This window comes from Pongo abelii, chromosome 17 (genome assembly GCF_028885655.2).
Source record: "Pongo abelii isolate AG06213 chromosome 17, NHGRI_mPonAbe1-v2.0_pri, whole genome shotgun sequence".
NCBI classification, from domain to species: domain Eukaryota; kingdom Metazoa; phylum Chordata; class Mammalia; order Primates; family Hominidae; genus Pongo; species Pongo abelii.
The window spans coordinates 76337894-76359076 of record NC_072002.2 but is presented as its reverse complement, the minus strand read 5'-3'; the positions used below and the strand labels follow the sequence as shown (position 1 = coordinate 76359076).

General features: G+C 40.3%; 2 protein-coding genes across 7 annotated transcripts in view; one reads left to right on the top strand and one right to left on the bottom strand.

Annotated features, from left to right (window-relative positions):
* Positions 1-21183, top strand: part of RNF152 (ring finger protein 152) — a 945877-nt gene that overhangs the window by 379935 nt on the left and 544759 nt on the right. The window lies entirely within an intron of this gene.
* CDH20 (cadherin 20) overlaps positions 1-21183 on the bottom strand; it is a 223938-nt gene that overhangs the window by 34214 nt on the left and 168541 nt on the right. For both annotated transcript variants that reach the window (XM_024236041.3, XM_054538036.2), the window contains exons 3-6: positions 18749-19043; positions 17737-17856; positions 15115-15282; positions 10667-10854 (exon numbers count right to left, since the gene is read on the bottom strand). In XM_024236041.3, coding sequence (XP_024091809.1) covers positions 10667-10854; positions 15115-15282; positions 17737-17856; positions 18749-19043 — 771 coding nt within the window. The remainder of the gene's footprint in view (positions 1-10666; positions 10855-15114; positions 15283-17736; positions 17857-18748; positions 19044-21183) is intronic.

The window sequence follows — 21183 nt, the reverse complement described above, 5'->3', positions numbered from 1 at the left end:
CTCCTCATTGTACCTCTGGTAGAATTCGGCTGTGACTCTGTATGATCCTGGGCTTTTTTGGTTGGTAGGCCTCAATTATTGCCTCAATTTCAGAACTTGTTATTGGTCTATTCAGGGATTTGACTTCTTCCTGGTTTAGTCTTGGGAGGGTGGATGTGTCCAGGAATGTATCCATTTCTTCTAGATTTTCTAGTTTATTTGCATAGAAGTGTTTATAGTATTCTCTGATGGTAGTTTGTATTTCTGTGGGATCAGTGGTGATATCCCCTTTATCATTTTTTATTGTGTCTATTTGATTCTTCTCTTTTCTTTTTTATTAGTCTGGCTAGCAATCTATCTATTTTGTTAATCTTTTCAAAAAACCAGCTCCTGGATTCACTGATTTTTTGAAGGTTTTTTTGTGTCTCTATCTCCTTCAGTTCTGTGCTGATCTTAGTTACTTCTTGTCTTCTGCTAGCTTTTGAATTTATTTGCTCTTGCTTCTCTAGTTCTTTTAATTGTGATATTAGGGTGTCGATTTTAGATCTTTCCCACCTTCTCCTGTGGGCATTTAGTGTTATAAATTTCCCTGTAAACACTGCTTTAGCTGTGTCCCAGAGATTCTGGTATGTTGTTCTGGTTTCAAAGAACCTTATTTCTGCCTTAATTTTGTTATTTACCCAGTAGTCATTCAGGAGCATGTTATTTAGTTTCCATGTAGTTGTGTGTTTTGAGTGAGTTTTTTAATCCTGAGTTCTAATTTGATTGCATTGTGGTCTGAGATACTGTTTGCTATGATTTCCATTATTTTGCATTTGCTGAGGAGTGTTTTACTTCCAATTATGTGGTCAATTTTAGATTGGTGATGTCGTGCTGAGAAGAATGTATATTCTGTTGATTTGGGGTGGAGAGTTCTGTAGATGACTATTAGGTCTGCTTGGTCCAGAGCTGAGTTCAAGTCCTGAATATCCTTGTTAATTTTCTATCTCATTGATCTGTCTAATATTGACAGTAGGGTGTTAAAGTCTCCCACTATTATTGAGTGGGAGTCTAAGTCTCTTTGTAGGTCTCTAAGAACTTGCTTTATGAATCTGGGTGCTCCTGTATTGGGTGCATATATATTTAGGATATTTAGCTATTCTTGTTGCATTGATACCTTTACCATTCTGTAATGTCCTTCTTTGTCTTTTTTTTTTTTTTTTTTTTTTTTGAGACGGAGTCTTGCTCTGTCACTCAGGCTGGAGTGCAGTGGCACGATCTCGGCTCACTGCAAGCTCCGCCTCCCAGGTTCACCCCATTCTCCTGCCTCAGCCTCCTGAGTAGCTGGGACTACAGGTGCCCACCACCACGTCCGGCTAATTTTTTGTATTTTTAGTAGAGATGGGGTTTCATTGTGTTAGCCAGGATGGTCTCGATCTCCTGACCTTGCGATCCACCCACCTTGGCCTCCCAAAGTGTTGGGATTACAGGCGTCAGCCACCGCACCCGGCCTCTTTGTCTTTTTTGATCTTTGTTGGTTTAAAGTCTGTTTTATCAGAGACTAGGATTGCAGCCCCTACTTTTTTCTTTTTTTTTTTTTTGCTTTCCATTTGCTTGGTAAATATTCCTCCATCCCTTTATTTTGAGCCTGTGTTTGTCTTTGCATGTTAGATGTGTCTCCTGAATACAGCACACCGATGGATCTTGACTCTTTATCCAACTTGCCAGTCTGTGTCTTTTAATTGGGGCATTTAGCCTGTTTACATTTAAGGTTTATATTGTTATGTGTGAATTTGATCCTGTCCTTATGATGCCAGCTGGTTATTTTGCCCGTTAATTGATGCAGTTTCTTCATAGTGTCAATGGTCTTTACAATTTGGTATGTTTTTGCAGTGGCTGGTACCAGTTTTTCCTTTCCGTATTTAGTGCTTCCTTGAGGAGTTCTTTTAAGGGAGGCCTGGTGGTGACAAAATCTCTCAGCATTTGCTTGTCTGTAAAGTATTTTATTTCTCCTTCACTTATGAAGCTTAGTTTGGATATGAAATTCTGGGTTGAAAATTCTTTAAGAATGTTGAATGTTGGCTCCCAATCTCTTCTGGCTTGTAGGGTTTCTGCAAAGATATCCACTGTTAGTCTGATGGGCTTCCCTTTGTAGGTACCTGATCTTTCTCTCTGGCTGCGCTTAACATTTTTCCTTCATTTCAACCTTGGTGAATCTGATGATTATGTGTCTTGGGGTTGCCCTTCTCGAGGAGTATCTTTGTGGTGTTCTCTTTATTTCCTGAATTTGAATGTTGGCCTATCTTGCTAGGTTGGGGAAGTTCTCCCGGATAATACCCTGAAGAGTGTTTTCCAACTTGGTTCCATTCTCCCTGTCACTTTCAGGTACACCAATCAAACATAGGTTTGGTCTTTTCACATAGTCCCATATTTCTTGGAGGCTTTGTTCATACCTTTTCATTCTTTTTTTCTCTCATCTTGTCTTTATGCTTTTTTCATTAAGTTGATCTTCAATTTCTGATATCCTTTCTTCCACTTGATCGATTTGACTATTCATACTTGTGTATGCTTAACGAATTTCTTGTGCTGTGTTTTTCAGCTTCATCAGGTCATTTACATTCTTCTTTAAACTGGTTATTCTAGTTAGCAATTCCTCTAATGTTTTTTCAAGGTTCTTAGCTTCCTTGCAGTCGGTTAGAACATGCTCCTTTAGCTCAGAAAAGTTTGTTATTACCCACTTTCTGAAGCCCACTTCTGTCAGTTTGTCAAACTCATTCTTCATCCAGTTTTGTTCCATTGCTGGTGAGGAGTTATGATCCTTTGGAGGAGAAGAGGCATTCTGGTTTTTGGAATTTTCAGCCTTTTTGTGCTGGTTTTTCCTCATCTTCATGGATTTATCTACCTTTGGTCTTTGATGTTGGTGACCTTTGGATGGGGTTTCTGTGTGGACTTCCTTTTTGTTGATATTGATGCTATCCCTTTCTGTTTGTTAGTTTTCCTTCTAACAGTCAGGTCCCTCTGCTGCAGGTCTGCTGGAGTTTGCTGGAGGTCCACTCCAGACTGTTTGCGTGGGTATCACTAGCGGAGGCTGCAGAACAGCAAAGATTGCTGCCGATCCTTCCTCTGGAAGCTTCTTCACAGAGGGGCACCTGCCAGATGCCAGCCGGAGCTCTCCTGTATGAGGTGTCTGTTGACCCCTGCTCAGAGGTGTCTCCCAGTCAGGAGGCATGGGGGTCAAGGACCCACTTGAGGAGGCAGTTTGTCCCTTAGAACTTGAGTGCTGTGCTGGGAGATTCACTGCTTTCTTCAGAGCCGGCAGGCAGAAGCATTTAAGTCTGCTGAAGCTGCGCCCACAGCCGCCCCTTCCCCCAGGTGCTCTTTCCCAGGGAGATGGGAGTTTTATCTATAAGCCCCTGACTGGGGCTGCTGCCTTTCTTTCAGAGATGCCCTGCACAGAGAGGAGGAATCTAGAGAGGCAGTCTAGGTCATGGCTTTGCAGAGCTGAGGTGGGCTTCGCCCAGTTTGAACTTCCTGGTGGCTTTGTTTACACTGTGAGGGGAAAACTGCCCACTCAGTCTTCAGTAATGGTGGACCCCCCTCCCTCCACCAAGCTCCAGCGTCCCAGGTCGACTACAGACTGCTGGGCTGGCAGCGAGAATTTCAAGCCAGTGGATCTTAGCTTGCTGGGCTCCATGGGGGTGGGATCCACTGAGCCAGACCACTTGGCTCCCTGGCTTCAGCCTCCTTTCCAGGGGAGTGAAATGGTTCTGTCTTGCTGGCATTCCAGGTGTCACTGGGGTTTCAAAAAAAAAAAAAAAAACTCCTGCAGCTTGTTCGGTGTCTGTCCAAATGGCTGCCCAGTTTTATGCTTGAAACCCAGGTCCCTGGAGGCGTAGGCACCCAAGGGAGTCTCCTGGTCTGCTGGTTGCAAAGAACATGGGAAAAGCATAATATCTGGGCCAGAATGCACTGTTCCTCACAGCACAATCCCCCATGGCTTCCCTTTGCTAGGAGAGGGAGTTCCCGGACCCCTTGCACTTCCCAGGTGAGGCGATGCCCCACCCTGCTTCAGCTCGCCCTCCATGGGCTGCACCCACTGTCTTACCACTCCCATTGAGATGAGCCAGGTACCTCAGCTGGAAATGTAGAAATCACCTGCCTTCTGCATTGATCTCGCTGGGAGCTACAGACCAGAGCTTTTCCTATTCAACCATCTTGCCACAACAGTGTCCTTTGAAGAGCAGAAACTCTTAACTTTGATGAAGTCTTACTTTTTCTTTGGTAGGTTGGGATTCTGGTGTAATATGGAACACATCTTTGTCCAATCAGGATTACAAAGATTTTCTCCTATGTTTCCTTTTAGAAATTTTATAGCTTTAGGTTTTTACATTTAGGTACATGATTCATTTTGAGATTTTTGTGGCCGTATAATTGAGGTTTGTTTATTTATTTTTTTGCAAATGGTATCCACTTGTTCCAGCATCTGTTGAAAGCACTAGAGTGAGTTTTTAATTATTATTGAAATTCTTTTTAAGTAAGTTACTTAAGACTCTTAAAGTATCTAAGGTTATTGTCTCCCTCACTTCCACATTTAAAATGGAAATAAAACATTGCCCTCAATACTCTAAACTTTATTATTTATTTAATTATTTATGTAGGAGACAAACTCTTGCTTATGTTGCCCAGGCTGGTCTGAAACTCCTAGGCTTAAGAGATCCTCCCACCTCCATCCCAAGAAGCTGCAACCACCATGCTCAGCATTTAAAATTTAAATTGTCCACACTTGGTATATGAGTTTTGGCTTTTCCCTCTTGAATAGTTTGTGTTCTTTTTATTTTAAATATCAAATAATTATTTATTTCTGTATTCATAATAGAAAATAAAGTAATAATATCTGAGAACCCAATCTCCAAATTCAAGAAATTTCTTCAAGTTAGAGGATACAAAAACAAAAAGCCATTATATCCTTAAAAATTGAGTCATGAAAATTATGGCACAAAATAGTAATGAAACTTTAATTACTAATAAAGGAGGATTAAGCATTCCCTTCTTTGTTCTCACAGCACATTATTATACTTCCTTTATAGCTTTTCTGTTGTATTACAAATATTTCTTTCTGTGTTGATCCCACTCCCCATACTCAAGGGCAAAAGCTGTGACTTAGTCAGATTTTTATTCCCCAGTGCCTAGCAAAACCAGAAACTGAAAGGGTAGCAAAAACCTAAAAAAATTGTTACATTGAACAGTGCAAAAAGTTTCTCAATGTAAGTATTAACATTTACTGGTTGAGTGATAGTATATACAGATTTTATTAATGTATTTCAGTAAGTTATGATGCACAGTTTTTCATATTTTGATATTTTTGAAATAGCGTTGCTTCTCCAATTGATAACACCTTATAATTGCTATAGTGTCAATGGGAGGCAAAGGGATCTTTATAAGCAGTAGTTGTTACTGCCCATGCAAGCCAGACCTAGTCAAAGCTGTCCATGTTGTACTTTAGCGGAGTTCTGCACATTGTTGGTACTGCACATGTTGAGCTTTATTGCCTCCTAAAATGTCTTTAAAAATATTATATTATGATTTGGCATTGAAACAAGATTTCTTGTGTAGGGAGAACGGCATGGAAACAGCAGCATGGAGTGAATCTAACATTGTTGAAACAAATTTGTCTAACTGTGCCTACAAGAGTACTTTATAAACACTAAACTAAGAAATAAGAAAGCATTGTATGATTTAAATTGGCAAGAACTTTTCTTAAATGACCCATAAAACAATGATGAGATTTATAATTCATGACATCTCAGATTTGATGAAATATAGAATTTTTGTTCTTTGTGACCTGCCTAAGAAGAGAATGGACTCTAAACAATTGCTTCTTGTTGTCGTAAGACGGAAGATATGCAGAAGACTAGAAAATGGTACATCATGCTCATTCAGAATAAAGAACAGCCTGAAAATTACATATTTCAAGTTATACTTCAAGCATTTAAGAGACTGAAAATCGATTGATTGATTACTTAAAAGCTAAAAAGACTCAAGGTACTGGGTAGTAATCAGTGTGGTTTCCTAAAGACCCAATTCTATCAATTCAACTCAATTTCTCTTTTTGAAAATGTATGTGCTTCTTAGACAAATAATAGCCTAAGGGAAATAAATCAAAAGCAGAACTTTTGTTTCAATTTTATGTGACATTATTAATGACAAAGTGTGAAGATGGGCGTGCAGCAGACATCTGAGTGAATGTTGTTCCAAAGGCATAGACTGAGCAGTCAGTGGCCTCTAAAGTATTTATTATATGTGATTTGTCCATCTACCCAACTTATTGACCTTTTTCTTAATTCCATTTTCTGGCAGCTCATAAGTTCAGAAGAGAAATCAAAGTGACCTTGGCAAAATTGATATGTATTTTGATTAAACATGGATATCATTTTAGTAATGACAGTGAAAAACAGTACTCCGTCTTAAGAGGCTTCATCTTTTCTGCAGGTAAGGGAGCTGAAGAAAACATGTTTGGAGATTTCTTTCAGAGACAGAGTTGTTACAGGTAATAGACTTTTAAAAACAAATGGCTTGTAATAGAGTCTAAACTATACTGTGATAATCTGACATAAATTAATATTATTTTATTGTTTAGAATTATCTCAGACATTATTTTAAGACATAAGACAACATTTAAATATTGAGAATCCCGAAAGTTCTTTTTCTGATTGCTTAATTGTTTGAATAGAGTTTTCGTACTAAAGAAACAATAAAGCTGGTTGCAGTGGCTCACGCCTGTAATCCCAGCTTGAGCTCAGGAGTTTGAGACCAGCCTGGAAAACATAGGGAGAACTTGTCTCTACAAAAACAAAACAAAACAACAACAACAACAAAAATAGGTGGCTGTGGCATGATCATGGCTTACTGTAGCCTTGACCTCTTGGGCTCAAGCAATCCTTCCACCTCATCCTCCTGAGTAGCTGGAACTACAGGCTGCAGTGAGCCATGAGCATGCCATTGCACTCCAGTTTGGGCGAGAGAGAGAGACCCTGTCTCAAACAAACAACAACACAAAAATTAGGTGGCTGTGGTGGCACATGCCTATAGTCCCAGCTAGTTGGGATGGTGAGGTGGAAGGATTGCTTGAGCCCAAGAGGTCAAGGCTGCAGTGAGCCATGATTGTGCCACTGCACCCCAGCTTGGGTGACAGAGTGAGACTCTGTTCAAACAAATAAACAAAAAAAAAGAAAGAAAGAAAAAACCCAATAATTCAAAAATTTGAGCATTTCCCTTATTTACAGTTACTAGTTATGGTTAGCAATGTATTATTGTTTACTTGAGGCAGCCACATAGTAGGGGAACCTATGACATATACCAAAATAGTATTGTTATTTTAATCACCTATTATAATTCTAGCATGTGTTATTAATTCTCAAAGAATGAGAATAAGAAATTATAGTATTTTATATTACATCTAGATTTATTTGATGATTTAGAAGTCAATCTCAGCCTTTTGCATTGTTTCAAGGTCATTGTTTACAGTATAGAAAGATTTCTGGTTGGTGGAATTCTGGATCCTTTGCTGTGATTCTGTTCCTTTGCTGTGATTGATTGCATCTTAAATAAATACAGAACAAACATATGAACTTGTCCCTTATTCCCTTCTGAAGCAGTGTTAATTCAGTTCTGTCAAATAGCGTAGAAAAAAGTTATTATAGATACACATTAACTTGAGTTACATTTTAATGTTATAACTGTAGTTTTTGTCAAGGTTGTCAGTGGCTTCCATGTTCCTAAAGTCTGTGGTGAATTCCTGATGTTCTTATTTGACCTGTAGCAGCGTTTGTCACAGGTGATCACTCCATCCCTTGGAAGCATGTTCTTCATGCCTTCAGGACGCTACACTTCCTCCATTTTCCTCCTGCCTCCCTAGTCGCCCCTCAGTCTCCTTGCCTGTCCTTACACTTCCCCGACCTCTTCATGTGGGGGTGCCTCAGGGCTCGTTTCACGGTCCTCTCTCTGTCTATGCTCAGTCCCTTGGAATCTCATTTGTTTTATTTGCTTTAAGTACCATCTATATGCTTATGACTCCCAGATTCATATTTCCAGCACAGGACCCTTCTACAAACTCCTCACTCTTATAACCAAAGCCATGACATGTCTCTACTTGATGTCTAAGAGATTATGCAAATGTCACATGTATGTCAAGAACTGAATTCCAATACTTGTCACCCCTGCCACCTGCTCTACTTGCAGACTTCCCTATCTCAGTTAATGGCAGCTCCATTCTTCTTGTTGCTTGTTTGACTCTTCTCTTTCTTCCATGTCCTCATCCATGTTTTTAGGAAATCCTGCTGGCTCTACTTTCAAAATATGTACAGATTCTGACCACTTATTATCACCTCCATTCCCACTACTTAGGTGAAACCCTCATCATCTCTTACCTGGATTATTGCAATAGCTTCTCAGCTGGTCTCCCTCTTTCCGTCCTTCTCTTCTTAAGCTCCCCCGACCTTAACACAGCCTACTGAGTATTTTATAATGAAAACTGAGTCATGTCATACATCTCTTAAAAATCCTTCAGTCATTTCCCACTTTACTCAGAGTAAAAACCAAAGTCCTTATGGTTAGCTTATATGGTCCTAAATGATCTAGCTCCTTTGTTACTTTTCAGACCTCATCTCCTAAGAGTTCCCCCCTCCATTCAGCCTTATGATCCCACTGTTGCTGTTCTTGAAATACAACAGGCCTGGTCCCACCTCAAAGCTTTTGCACTGGCTGTCCTTTTGTTGGAACTCTTTCCTCAATAGTTCATGCCCATTTCTTCTCTTTAGGACTGCCATGTACACTTTTCACAAAGAGTCATTTATAGGGCACCTCCCACACTGTCAACCTGCTTAACTCAGTGGTATGACTCTGCTCATTGTAAGTAAGTCTTTGCATAAATGCCACTTCTCTGTGATACCAGTCCCAACCACCCAATTTATTTATTTAATTTTATTTTTCCATAAGTTATTGGGGTACAGGTGGTATTTGGTTACATGAGTAAGTTCTTTAGTGGTGATTTGTGAGATTTTGGTGCACCCATCACCTGAGCAGTATACACTGCACCATATTTGTAGTCTTTTATCCCTTGCCCCCCTACCACTCTTCCCTCCAAGTCCCCAAAGCCCATTGTATCATTCTTATGCCTTTGCACCCTCAAAGCTTAGCTCCTACATATCAGTGAGAACAGACTATATTTGGTTTTCCATTCCTGAGTTTCCTCACTTAGAATAATAGTCTCCAGTCGGCCGGGTGCAGTGGCTCACACCTGTAATCCCAGCACTTTGGGAGGCTGAGACGGACAGATTGCCTGAGCTCAGGAGTTCACAACCAGCCTGGGTAACACAGTGAAACCCTGTCTCTACTAAAATACAAAAAGTTAGCCATGCGTGGCAGTGTGCCCCTGTAGTCCCAGCTACTCAGGAGGCTGAGGCAGGAGAATTGCTTGAACCTGGGAGGCGGAGGTTGCAGTGAGCCGAGATTGCACCACTGTACTCCAGCCTGGGTGACAAAGAGAGACTCTGTGTCAAAAACGAAAAATAATAATAATAATAATAGTCTCCAATCTCATCCAGGTCACTGAAAATGCTGTTAGTCCATTCCTTTTTATGGCTGTGTAGTATTCCATCATTTATGTTTACCACAGTTTTTTTTTATCCACTCTTTGATTGATGGGCATTTAGCCAACCATCCAATTTAAGTTTGAAATCATCTTAGCTTTCCTGGCCTCACTTATTTTGTTCTGTTCTGCTTCCTACCCCCCCCCATATCAATTATTACCTTCTAATAAACTACTTTAGTGACTTGATGTTTTGATTGTCTTTTTCCCTTGCTAGAATGTAAACTCCATGAGGGCAGAGATTTTTGGTTGTTTTATTTACTCTATATTAAATGCCTGTAACAATATCTGGCACATAGGTGGCGCTCAATAAATATTTGTTGAGAATATCATTTAAAATATATTGGGTTTTAAAATGCATTCAACATAGAGAAGGAAGATTAAGTCAATGAGTTTTAAAATTAATGTATTTCATTAGATATATATTTACTATGGAGTTAAAGATTCAATTTTTAAAAAGTTTTATCTTCTAGCTGAGTATATCCATATGTGCTTTATGTCACAGAAAGAATTGATAGCTTATCTTGGTACCTTATAAAACAAAGGAATTTCAAGTGATAACAGCCATTCAGCAGCTATGTTTGATAAAGCTTTTTCAAGTTTAATTAGAATTTACAGATCTTTGAGAAGCAATTAAAAAACCCTTGCATGTTATTTATTGATTCATAAATAATATTATGGCTTACTTTATTGTTATGTATGGTATGCTACAATGCATGTCTTATTCAAGTGCAAATGTTGATCAAGTCATTAACATCATTAGAAAATTAAGCTACAACAGTTTTTTAAGTGGCTGGGTAGAAGGAATGTATTTAGAGATATATTTATAATATATTTTTATCATGACCTGGTACCTTTTCAGTAAAATGATGGCACAGCCAGTGTTTTCATGTAAACATAAGGGTTAAGAGGTTTTCTGTGTGTTTTTTTTTTAAATAATAGGAAAGTGCTTTTATCAGAGGATTTGAAGCAATGCATATCAATAATACAACAGTCCTTACTAGCATTTCATAAACATTCAAAGCACCCATGAAAGTGGTTTAGAAAAAGGAGTTGGATTACCTTCTTCACAGTTATGATACCAACTTGGAAATTGGGATCTGTGCTAATGTCAAAGGCATCTGCACCATCTCCATCCACAATAGTATATTTCATCTCTGCATTGATGCCTTCATCCAAGTCCTTGGCAAACACTCTCCCGACAGTGGAGCTAATTGGAGCTGATTCCAACACACTCATCTGGTAATGTTCTACGAAGAAAAGCCAGGACACGCATTCTTGATAATCCGTCACTATAAAAAATGCCTCATCATTATCATATTAGGAGTGCTGTGCAAAATATCTTTTTTCTGGGTTCAAAAAGTAAAACTTGAGTTTTTACAGATAAAAACTAAAGTCCAGAAAGGCTGAGGAAACGGTCATACAGGCCATAGCCTGTATTGGATGTTCAATAAAGAGAAGTCAAAAAAGCTTGAGTAGAACAGGGTGAAAGCTAAACGACTTAGTCCTAGTGACTGTAGCTTGAGTGGTAGGAAGTACCTTGAATTCAAATCTTTTAGTACTTCTTAGTGAACTGAAGTATTTCCTTAAATTGCAGTTCCTTCTGAGAGTGATAAAGTAAACACGGTGGTCACAAAGTGCATATTTATTCTGTTTACGCTTCAAATGTCCATCTTTTCTTTCATGGTCTGGCCTGTGTGCTGAGTGCCTGTCTCTACAACCACCTGCTCAGAGGTCATGGAGATCAGTGATCTATAAAGGGGGAGCAGCCGTGGAGAGCAAGCTCCATCAGCTCCATGTGCTGCCCCTCAGTGTGTCCTTGCACCCCAGACTGCCCCGGGCTGCCTCTCCATGGACAGACCCTTCATGCTTCTTGTTTTCTTATTCCAGAATAAAATACTAAAAAGGTTCTCACATATGTAAAAGCTCAGAGTTGGTCATCTCCTTTTGGACATGATATCCCGAGCTCACAATTAAATTTAGTTCACTTTCATCTCCATGAATTCGTATTTTTACCAACTTACCTTTTCTGGGGCTCAACTTTTTGACATTTTTTGTTATTTTGTCAATCATAATGTGACTGACTAAATAACAAAGAAAAATCACACAATCACATTTTCAATATGTACGTGTTCCCTTTTATTCTAATATGCTTTGTAAGCTATAGCCTCGGGTGCGAGGGCTCAAGTTTCACAAAGATTCAGGGAAGTTGACAGCACCCAGCCAGCTCACAGCACCCTGCCTTGCACAGAAGAAATGATGCTTGTTCTTTACAAATATGAGCCAGGAAATCTTTAAAGTTTATACTAAGCTGGCAAGGAATTGGATTTCATGATCTCTTTTCATTTACTTCCAAAGTTGTTGATGGATTACGCTTCGCTGTTGCAGAACTTTTGGGAAAAACAAGCATCTGCCTACAATTTTCCTCATCCCAATAAAGCTATGTTATATGTTTAAACATCTACATACAATTTCTACACGATACATTATATTATAAATAAATAGCTTGAGATCTTGATGTTTCATTATATTTGGTTCTATTAAAGGTGACTTAGCTTGTTTGATGTAAAATAGTAGGTGTATCATTTTGTCAACCTTCCATAATCAGTTATAGTAATATTTGTGAAAAAGAAGCAAAATGGAATTCCTACAATGAGGACTCATTAGATTAATTAGGCATGAGAGTATAGCCAAGATAGGTTTATGGAATATCAAGGTCATCTAAACTTAGTTTTAGCAAACAGATGGGGAACTGTTTAATGAAGAGAAAATGCAAAGTTTTAAAAGGTCAAAAAGGAGGAAGCAGCGATAATGTGTGTAGAATGCATAGAGACACAGAGATTTAAATTTTTTTATATTTTTGTTTTGTCTTCCATGAAACATAATCCATGCTTCCACTCTATCCTAGAGTCTCCATTAAAACTATATTTTGAAAAAGTGACAACTTAAAATGTGTGCTTTAGAATGGTATTAGGATGTTGGTTTGGGGCTGGGTGTGGTGGCTCATGCCTGTAATATCAGCACCTTGGGAGCCTGAGGAAGGCAGATGATTTGAGCCCAGGAGTTCAAGACCAGCCTGGGCAACATGACAAAATCCCGTCCCTACAAAAAATACAAAAATTAGCTGGGCATGGTGGTGTGCACCTGTAGTTCCAGCTATTCAGGAGCTGAGATGGGAGGATTGCTTGAGCCAGGGGGTTGAGGCTACAGTGAGCTGTGATTGCACCACTGCAGTCCAGCCTGGGTGACAGAGCAAGACCCTGTCTCAAAAAAAAAAAAAAAAAAAAAAAAAAAAAACCCAAAAAGCACATTGGTTTGGGAGGCAAGACTAAAACCCCAGTAATCCTTGTATTGTGTTCTGCTCTTGTGAAGCTGCCATGTTTGGGGTAACATGACTCCTGGCAATATGTCCGAATCCATCTACCTTTGAGCTATGTGATAATCTAAGCTATGTAATAAGCTGGTTCTACTGTCCCTTCTGCCTCCATCAGAGACACCTGTCTAGTGTCAAATGTAAAAAGCCAAATAGTTCAAGGGTGTTCAAGAATTTATAGTCTATAGTGTGAGTAATATGAGCCCTTCATGAAGTAATGAAGATGGAACCCACAGAATCACCAAAGCAACACAAAGTCCATCCATGTGGCATTTCACAAACTGTTCCGTGATGCTCTCGTATTCTGCACTGTCGGACCAAGCAACTTAGGAACTTACTTACTTGTACCCTTTGTGAAATGCTTATCTAGTATCCTGCTTTTTCCATCATGAATGCTCATGGGGACTTTGTGTATTCCATTTGCATGTAAATATTTGAGCTCTCCTGTGTTTACATAGATACAAGGGAAGGTTCAGTTGGTCTGGCTGATTCAAAATGCAACTATTCATCTGACAGTCTGGCTAGTCTGGCTAGACTCTTCCTCCTTTTAGTTTAGTTTTTTTTTTTTTAAGCCCCATTTCCCTAGCTAAGTGTTTCACCTGGAACTGCACTTCCTGCTCTCATATCTCCCGCTGCTTCCTTCAGGCATCTGCTTCTCAAACTCACGTCTTCATTCCTGGGCTCTGTTCCATGTTCATAGCTCTATATTTCCACTTTCCTTAAGGACATTCAACCTGATTGTCCTGCTGTCACTTCATATTCAAATCTGAATTTGTCTCCCTCCTTCACTACCACTCGTTCCATTATGCGTCCTCTATTTTTATTAGTAGTACAATCCTTCTCCCTGTCATCCAGAGTGAAAACATTGTTGTCATCTTTGACTCCACCCTCTGCCGTGGTTCCTTTAGCCAGGAAATCAAGAGGCAGAAGTCCATGTTTTCTTATTTGTCCCATTCCACTCCTCCTGCTACTTCCTTAAGTCCTTAGCAGTTCAAGTCTGGACCTCTCTAAATGCCTCCTAACCGACTCCCCTGCTCCTAGTCTCTGCCCTTGCCAACCCCTCCTCTACATGGCTACCAAATTAGCCTTTCTTTATGTCTCCCTTTTGCTCAAAAACTTTTCTGTGGCTTCCACTGGAGATACAGCACATTTGAAAGAGCAGGTTTTAATTTTAGGAGTCTTTGAACATAAAGTGACATTGAAACTTATTTCCAGGCAGGAGTTTTTTTTTTCCTCCATTAAGGTTTTTACTCAAATGAGCTCCAGGACAGTAGAGACCTTGTTTTGTCTGTACACAGCTTTGTGTTCCATTCGTAGAATAGTGCCTGGAATAAATATTTTTTGAATGAATAAATAAGTGAATGACTTCCCCTTCTGGAATGTTTTCTTTTCTGCCTATATAAGCCTGTTATATTCTTTAACCCCCTGTTGAAATCTCATCCTTCTGTGGAGGCTTCATTCATCTCAGTTTATGTGAAGGCATCATTTTGCACTATTCAAGTGGCACCAAGTGCTACTATGGTTTAATTTTTCCTGTGTGTAGAATGTGTCCTCCCAAGTGGATTTGAAGCTTCACAAGGGCAGAGACTGGATTCTAAGCCTCTTGTGCCCTTCATGCCCAGTGGTCTCACCAAGCAAGTGCTTGGTACCTACTGGAGTGATTGCTGAAGATCGTCACATGGGCAGGTGTGTCCGTCTACAGCTTTGGATATCAGTGAATGCATTCTCAATGGATCAATATTGCCTCCTGGGGGCAAAAATAGGTTTCCAGGGGTGTGATGAAAAAAATCTCAGCATTACCAGTTTGTGGCCCACTAAAGGTCAGTTCTACCCAACAAACCTTATTCCTTAGTATTGCATTTTATGTAGGGTGGGTGGACATGGCAATCAGGAAAGAAAGACTAAAAAGATTCCACAGGGAGGAGAAAATGGAAAAATATGTTTGAGAAATCCTGGTTTAGTACTATGGGAAGCTGGAACCCTGAAACGAGAATTGCATGATGAATGTAAGAAAGGAATCTCTGGGTAAGATAATTGAATTTAACGAGGAAACTCAAACTGGGCTTTCTCCCGCACCTCTGCAACAGGTGCGTCCCTCTGGGCCCAAGGTCTGTGCTCTCTTGGGTTAGGTACTCACTCTGGGGAAAGCGGGGTGGGTTATCATTGACATCTGAGAGGGTGATGTTGACTGTTGTGGTCCCAGCTAATCCTCCAAGCTGCCCTCCCATGTCCTTGGCTTGGATAATCACTTCGTAGTATTCTTTGGCTTCTCTGTCCATGTTCATGAGCGCTGTCCTAATTACACCTGCAGGATAGAAATGACTTTGTTTTTAAAAATAAAACCACAGGTCCAGTTTTTAAAGATTGGTTTCTAGGTGTCTCCCTGGTGCACTGTTAATGCCTAGAAGTGAGGTGCAAGTCACCTGTGCTTTTAAATTTGAGGTAAAAAATCTCAGCTTCAAAAATGAGCTGTACTGAAACCAGTGGTGAATGAAAACTTTTATTCCAGCAGGAAGAGCTCAGAGGGCTGGTTTCTTCTGGCAGCATTACTGAAAGTGAACAGGAGGTGGCAGCAATGTCTCTCTTACAGATCTGGGAAATTGCAGTCCAAGGTGATTGCACACAGCGCTGTCTCACCAAGGAAAACCGGGGGCTTTGGGTCCAGAAAACAAAGCCTCATATGTCTACAAATCTGTGAATTTAGACAATTCTCCCTCAGTTTCTTCAGCCCCTAGAGCCCTTGTAGTGTGAATGGCTCTTCTTTAGGTAACTCATTCCTGCTTTTTCTTGCCTCCCCATTACTTGTAAGCAGGGTTGGAATTCTAATTGGATTTTCCTGTTGTTACATATTCATTCTGTTTTGTGACATTCTTCTGTTTACCTCTGTGTTTTACTTAATTCTATGAGCTAGGACATGAAAGATGCTCGGTGAGCTGTTTATTTTTACCATGCATAAGAGATGAACTTCCCCAGACAGCAAGCAGCAGATACAGTTGCATTTAAGGAGAGGGGCCTACACCACAATCCGTTGAAATGTGTTGTGATCCTGCCAAGCCTGTACAGTAATGTTTTATCTCCCTTTTAACCCTTCAACTTAAAAAAGTTGACTTCTCTACACTCTAGGCAAAGATTAAAGGCTTATTTACTACAGCTTTACAACATGACTCTTGGCTAGATAGACCTTTTGCATGAAAATGGAAGGGATTGGGAATAATAATCCGTCCCCAGTTTACCCCTATAATGTATATATTGCATTATAGTATAACATTCTCAAGTGATATATGCAGCATTTTCTTTTTTAAAAGGCCCCCCCCCATGGGCACAGCAATAACTATCTGTTCATGTATTTTTGACCTTAACACTACAGATGCCCCCCGGGAGCTGTCAAAATAATGTAAGACTCTTCTTAGGATATAAAGGACACATTACCCTCTTCCTCCCTGTATTTTTCCTCCCTGTGGGCACCCTTCATCTCTTCATTCTCCCCCTTGCCCTTAGTAGAATTGTTAAAGTTACTGTTTTATAGAAGTCTCCAACTGCAATGTTTTTTCTTTCCTCCTCCTAATTTACACTCCCTTACTACTTTTATGATACAATTTTCTGAATGTCTGGTTTCCCTCAGGACTTCTGGGAAAAAAATTCAATCAGGTTGCTAATAATAGAAATGTATTTTTTCTTTTTCAAATAAAGAGGTGACTTTGAGTGTTCACCATTAACTTTATTCTGTGGCTGAAAGTTTCTTTACTCAAGTTCCTTGTTAATTACTCCTAGGTCCCATGTTTACCCTCATATAAAATGGAAGTAATAATACTTCCTATATCTTTTGCTAGTTTACAAGATTATTGGGAAGCTCAAATATGGCAATGTTTATGAAAGTATTAATAAGAGGGGAAGCCTGGCACAAGTATAAGATAATAATGACATCACAATAACTTTGCCAAGCTCAAACATATTAAATGAAATCTTTCATACATCCAAACGTAAATTCTATAGTCAAAGCTCTCAGGTAAGACAGAAATAAATAAACAAACAAAACACCAAACTTCTGTTTGTCTTTTCTGCCGCATTGCTCCTTGCCCATTCAGTTCTCTCTGATGTCCTCCCTGTGAGAGCTTCCCAATCAGGACCTGCCTTTTGGGGGCCACATCCCACCTGGTCTTTCCTCCCTCATCAAAACCTGTCTGCCCCAGCAACCATTCATTTTGGACTTCTCTGCTGAGTGCACAGTGGTTGGTTCAATAGAAAGAACATCAGACCAGATGTCAAGAGACCTCTCTACACTAGATGAACTTTGGTAGCTCTCAATTTCCCAATTGCTTTATCTGTTAAGCAAATGGTGACGGACTGGATGATTCCCCCGAGGCTCTTTCCAGTTTCACAATCAATGCTTCTAGTTCTCTAATGACCCAGGTGAATGTGTCAATCCTCTTGGGTCTTCATGGGGTTATAAAAGACCTTAGTCCCTGGGAATAAATATAACCATAGGATTTTTTGAAGGCTATTGGGGAGCTATTTTGTGTGTGTGTGCAGAGGGGCTTTTTGCCTCTCCAATCAGACCCTGCCCACTGTCTATGCATAGTGCTGCTCTTACCCATCAGGGCAGTGCTAGTTTGCTTTCTTAATCCTAAAGCTAATAGCAGTCTTCTCTGGTTAATACACTCCCTGGAGAGTCCTTGAAAAGGAGAGTTGGGTCTGTCATAGCAGCAGTTATAAACGATCAGGGAATAAACACCTCTAACTCGACCCTTGTATCAGATACCTGTTTTAGAGTCCACAGAAAAATATGGCTGGCCTTGAAGAATGCTGTACACCACCCGGGCACTGTTGCCGTAGGTCGGGTCATCTGCATCTGTGGCTGTCACTTGGATGACAGAGGTACCTGGGGAAGAGAAGAGGTAGAAACCTGTTCAAGGCTAATAGCTAAAGGCTGGATGCAATCCTGAACGGTCCATCTTAAAGCATTTGCAAATGTGTTTGCTTCATTGGGAGAGTCCCCTTTCTAGGTCAAGCTTCTATAACTCTTACCTTGTACCTGTTTAGTAGGGATAAGGGTTATTTGTGCTTTAAATTCTGAATGACCGGTAAGAACGCAGCCTTTGGGCTCTTCATTGCTTTTTTTTTTTTTTTTTCTTTTTTTTTTAAGATGGAGTCTCACTCTGTCGCCAGGCTGGAGTGCAGTGGCGTGATCTCAGCTCACTGAAATCTCCACCTCCCTGTTTCAAGTGATTCCCCTGCCTCAGCCTCCTGAGTAGCTGGGACTACAGGTGTGTACCACCACACCCGGCTAATTTTTCTGGTATTTTAGTAGAGACAGGGTATTTAGTAGAGACGGGGTTTCACCATTTTGGCCAGGATCTCCTGACCTTGTGATCCACCTGCCTCAGCCTCCCAAAGTTCTGGGATTACAGGCGTGAGCCACCGTGCCCAGCCCTATTGCTCTTTTGATAATAACAAAACATTTCTCCCTTATGAAACAAATATTATTCAACCACTTATTGATTTATCTGTGTAGCTAATATTTTGTTTTTAAAGAATCAGAACTAAAAAACAATAATAGGCTTATTATTATTACTTGCTCTGGCTGATTCCAATGTCTAAGTAGCTTCCTGCCAGCTGAAGGGCTTGGTCGTCATTTTTGGTTGCTTTATAATTTGTGAGCTGCTTCTCTCATGCTCTCCTGTTCTGAATATATGTGTATCTACGTGTGTGTGTGTGTGTGTGTGTGTGTATAGGAGGTGCTATTTGTGAAAATCAGCGAGTCACCACCTTACCCACAGGGGACATTTCTGGCACAGTGGCGACATAAGGTCCGTCCAGGAACTTGGGCTCATTGTCATTGATGTCTTGAATTTTGATGATGAACTCTGACTCTGGTTCCATGGGCCTGCCCGTCCGCCTGTCTAGGGCTTGAGCCCTTAAAGTATACTGGGCTCTTTCCTCTCGATCGAGCCTCTGAATGGCGTGGATGTCTCCAGTGGTGTCGTCGATGGTAAACACGATGCCAGCACCTTCTCCCGAGAGGATGTATTTGATGGATCCGTCTCCCCTGTCCATATCTGAATGAAGCTGGGAGAGGAAAGCACCTAATTCTCATCATGAATGTCAACAGGTGTCAGAAAACACATTGATTTTCGGTTTGTTACAAACTTATAACCTCCCTTTACATAAAGAGATTTTTCAAATGTTTAATAAGTTTGTCTATAAAGAACTAGTATGCATTGGACACAATTGTATCAAGGAGTGGGTGTAGGTTGATTAAGTAAAATTTTCCATGTCCCATTCTTTATCCTGAAATTACCATTATTTAAACAAAATTCTTCTCCCTGATAAGTATGGAAAACAGGAACTCTGGAAAGGAAGATCCCCAATGTTAGGATAAGAACAAATTTAATAAGGGGGAATCCTGCCTTTCCATTTAAGAAAAATAAAAATAAAATGGATAAGCCTAAACATGTTAAAATGAAGAAATTGCCGTAAGTTTTGGAGTATCAAACAGTTTTATGACAATTCAAGTTGGCTGATAAGCTGATGGAAGTAGTTTATAGAAAGGTTAAGGGCACTGCAGTGAGAAAAGTGAATGACCTCCGTGGATTCTTCCTCCTATTCTGTGATCCTAGTTCTGTAGTTTCATTCAGTAGAACTGGGCTTGTGTTTCAGGTGTCAAATGGAATTTAACTGCTGGTTATGATTCTTTACATCAGTGTGTGTCTCCTTTAGATGGGACTGGTTCTTGGGTTCATAACTGAGTCACTTAAATCTATATGTGGATGGTTGAGTTAGGGATATGCTTTTATCTGGCCATGCAGCTATATTCGCACTCAGAATCCTTTTTTTTTTTTTTTTTTTTTTTTGAGACAGAGTTTCACTGTGTCACCCAGGCTGGAGTGCAGTGGCATGATTTTAGCTCACTGCAACCTCCACCTCCCAGGTTGAAGCGATTCTCCTGCCTCAGGCTCCCAAGTAGCTGGGATTACAGGCATGCACCACCATGCCTGGCTAGTTTTTATATTTTTAGTAGAGAAGGGGTTTCACCACATTGGTCAGGTTGGTCTTGAACTCCTGACCTCAGGTGATCTACCTGCCTCGGCCTCCCAAAGTGCTGGGATTATAGGTGTGAGCCACCACACCCAGCCAGAATACTTTTAATAACTCTCAAAAGGAGTCCAGGAGTACTATATTTTTAAAATTTCAGGCCTATAAACATATTTCTGCATCTGTAATATCTAATTAATTGCAGATAGTGTGTATGGGGTGGCAAGAACCCTGTAATTTTGAGCAACCCTATAGGTAATGGTCTCTTTCTAAAGGTGGTAACGAAACAATTAGTTAAATTTAGTCAGCCACTCCCGTTGTTGCCTGGGTTGTTAGCACTTTGCATAGTCCAGGGTGAAGTTCATGAGATTAGTTGATAAAACAGCCAGCATTAGGCTTGGGGCAGGGAGGCCAATATATCTGGCCTGAACACTGTCTAGGCCAGTTATAAATTCAGGGCCCTTGATGAGTTATTTTATGTTTATAACCATTAATTTCCTTATAAGTGTGAGGATAGCACTAATACTTATTCTGAAGGGTCACTGGGATCATTAGAGATTAATGCACGTGAGGCACCCAGCACAGTGCATTTCCCATCGTAGGAAGGCCATAAATGGGGCCAACCATGACACACGTGCATAGAGAAAAGGGTATTAGCACACTCAGCTCTTCTCTGCTCCCTACAGACCTCCAGGAGGGTGGCAGAGAGGCAAAAACAACCTGTTGGCTTTTTTGTTATGCACAGTCTCATGGTAAAAGCTGCAGAAGGCCGCCTGAAGCATGGCTGAGACAGTGTTACTCTGAGGATTAAACGGCATGAACACCAATAAAACACCTGCAAATGCATCCACAACAGCCTCCAACAGGGATGGGTTTGGAGGTTGTGGCTGGCTCAGATTGACTCACGGCCAAATCATGCAGGCAATGGTTTTGCTGCCTAGAGGAACTCAGCTGCGTCTTATCTAGAAAAGGGAAATAAGGGAATAAAATTGACTGAAAAGATAGTTGTGGACTTTTTTCTACTTATTTTATTTAGAATATGAAGTTCTCACATTTCCTCATTTCATATACAGTATTTTCTTTTTTCTTTCTTTCTTTCTTTTTTTTTTACAATCCAAATCTTCTATTTATGCAGTTAAAAAAGTAGAGGTGCCCAACTCTTGTTGTGTAGAAT